The sequence below is a fragment of the Pundamilia nyererei genome, unplaced genomic scaffold (genome assembly GCF_000239375.1).
Source record: "Pundamilia nyererei isolate P.nyererei 1_Seehausen unplaced genomic scaffold, PunNye1.0 scaffold00083, whole genome shotgun sequence".
Taxonomy (NCBI): domain Eukaryota; kingdom Metazoa; phylum Chordata; class Actinopteri; order Cichliformes; family Cichlidae; genus Pundamilia; species Pundamilia nyererei.
Genome location: NW_005187484.1, coordinates 1,176,562 through 1,179,546, shown reverse-complemented (window position 1 = coordinate 1,179,546; position 2,985 = coordinate 1,176,562). Strand labels below are relative to the sequence as shown.

At 41.6% G+C, this 2,985-nt stretch overlaps 1 protein-coding gene across 1 annotated transcript in view; it reads right to left on the bottom strand.

Moving 5' to 3' along the window:
• clcn2c (chloride channel 2c) overlaps nt 1-2,985 on the bottom strand; it is a 170,781-nt gene that overhangs the window by 29,778 nt on the left and 138,018 nt on the right. Inside the window, exon 20 of the mRNA XM_013912200.1 lies at nt 1,569-1,762. Coding sequence (XP_013767654.1) covers nt 1,569-1,762 — 194 coding nt within the window. The remainder of the gene's footprint in view (nt 1-1,568; nt 1,763-2,985) is intronic.

The following is a 2,985-nucleotide window of genomic DNA, read 5'->3' as shown; positions in this document are numbered from 1 at the left end:
AGATAAGAAAATGCATTAAAAAGGTCCAATCCTGCTTAAGAGATCAGCATCTCTGTTATTTTTCCACACTCAAAGTGTGAGTGTGGAGAAAGTGACGGACTTCTGCAGGTTTACATAATGGAAGTAAACACATGGGGACACACGAGGGACAAAGAAAGAAAAGAAACCAGCAGGAGCTGAGAACTAAAAGAATGCTTGTGATGGTCTTGTAAAATTTCATGACTTCAATGACTTGCCCTGTTGCTATTTCCATGACCTAAAAATATTTTTATTTGGTAAAAACAATATTGGTTAGTTTTATGAAAAAAGAAAAGGTAGGGTACTTGTATACCCTACTGTAGATGGGAAACTATGTGAACCTGCCTATTTTTAAATATCCTGAATTACCCAGAGTTTCTGGGCAGTAGCATGGCTACATGCTTTTCTACACTGTATATATTATTTTCTTAAATATAAAGGGGACCCATTATGTTCAATTCCCGCTTCATATCTTTAGTCTTCCACAGCCATAGCTTTGCATGACTGATGTTATAGCAAATTTAAAATCATCAATGTAACTATTTGCCTTTACTACAAATACAGGCAGTAACAAAGAGTGGTAAGAAGGCACAAAGTCAAAGAAAAGAAGAGACTGAAATGAGCATTGTGCACAAAACACACTCCTTGTTCCTGCTTCCACATCCATGCCTGAGGGCGTTCTGCTCAGCCACTCAGTGCAAACTGATAAAAGATGGGGAAAAGGGAGATAAATCTCAAGTTTAAGCACTGCAGTGCAGTACCTGCAACCAATGTGGACATCTATCTTTTACCTGGCTGCCCATTTCCACTTCTTTCTTTAAAAAAATAAAAATAAAAAACACAGATAACCTCACACATTCATTAAATTCAAGACCTTGCAATACTGATAGAAACCCTTGGAACAAGCACTGGCAATGGAGAGGGGAAAGTAACTCCAATCTAACAGGAAGAAACCTCCAGGCTCAGGGTTTTCCATCAGTTGGGGTGAAGGAAGAGAAAAATAATGAGCAGTGAGAAAAATAAACAATAAGCAATAAAAACAAGTGAACAATAAACATGGTCAGGTCAGATCAAAAGCTCAAACATGCACAGAGACATCTGACAGAGAGGAAGAAGCACAAACTCCACAAGAAGAGATGATACAAAGTTAGTGAAATGCAACGTAGTTACACAGAGGAGACATGCTCAGTGCATCATGGGGAATCTCTCAGCAGCATAACTATGGGAGGGGTCAAAGCCACCTGATCTGACACCTGATATCAAAAAGGAAAATTTTAATATTACAGATATAACAGGCATGGTCTCTGTCTCCTGAACAGAGTGTGTTATAGAGGCCTGGCAGCTGGGGGCTCTGGCTCATATTGCACATGCAGATAATCTAGTAAGCAGACACTGCAGGTTTGTCTTTTCTCAGACATCAATAACCTACAAGTTCAGGTAGAAGAAATAAAAATGCTGAATTTGTTACTTTCGTTTAAAACCTGTGCTGAGATTCTTTCACAGAGGTGTAGGTGAAAACGCTAGACCTCTGTGATCCAGCAACCTCTCACCTGGAAGCGGACTTCCTGGCTGGTGCGCTGGCTGCCGTTGTCGTCGCTGGCTGGGTCCGACACGATGGATAGGCGTTTCTTCTCCTCGATGGCTCGTTCCCTGATGTACTGCAGCCGCCTGGCACGGCCGAGCTGCTGTGAGAGCAGCGACTGGAGCTGGGCACGCTCGATGGAACCCAGCAGGATCATTGACTCTGGGAGAGGAGGCACAAGAGGAAGAGGGAGAGGTAAGAAGAAGACAAAAAAGAGTGGAGGAGCAAGTTTGCAGTGGCGAGAAAAGTGAAGATAATGTAAACTTGTTTCAGGGACAAAGGGCGAGCTAACTGCAGCCAATTCCAAACGCATGTCGCAGCACTGCAGAGAGCTCAGCTGAGTTACATAACAAAAGCAAAGAATGCAGTGGATGTGTATTAAGTAGTGTGTGTATGTGTGCGAGTGAGTGTGCGTGTGGGTGGCCGCTTACTTGCTTTAAGTAATTGCCTTTGTGACAGTACGTGCTGATTATGTATTTGCTTAAATGCCGAAGCTAATTGTTCCTGCACGACTGCATAATTGAAACAGCGCTCGGAATACCAAATCTGCACTTCAGCGAGGCGGCCGGCGCGATCAGCAGCCTGCACCCAGGCAGGTTTGTCAATCAATCAATTAAACTAATGAGCACATCACCAAGGGCGCTGGAATTTGTTTTTAGTGCGCTTACAGCAACATCAGCAGCAGCATGAAACAATGACATGAATAGCACATCAGACGGGGTGATTAGCACACTGTTCTCACACAGGATTTACTACTGTAATAACTGTTGTGTTTCTTATATCACTTTCACACTGGTGGGTGCTTGGAAGTTTACACTTTTTTTTTCTCTCTCTTTGTTGTAACACATTAAAAAGGGACAGTTTTGGGCACACAGAAGCTGGCAGTCAACAATTAACTGTTGCTATTCACTTTAAATATCTGCTGGAAACGTCACTGGACATTTAGGTTATGTAAAGGACCCAGAATGGGTCATTCTGCATGGGAACTGTAACGATTGCGCACTTAAAATCTGAAAATCTGTGAGCAAAACAAACACAGCCTTTCACAAATGTACATTGTTTGTTTTTTTTTTAAGCTATTGAGGTATTTTCTCTGTTTACATTTTCTCTGGGGTTTAGTCAACTTCTGTTGCATTTTGTGCACTTTTGCATCGCCTTTCTATTTACTGGTATTTTCTTAAGTTGCAGTGCATTTGCCCTCCCAGTGCCACTGTTGATGTCACTTAAAAGGACAGTAAAGCATTCTGGTACATAAATGTTGTGTGATGTCTGGGTGAAAAGTGACAACCATTAAAATATATATTCAACTTGTCGTTTCAAAAAGGAGTTTTTCCACAAAAAATGAAAGTTGCTAAAGTTATTCCCATTTACAAAACCGGTGAAAG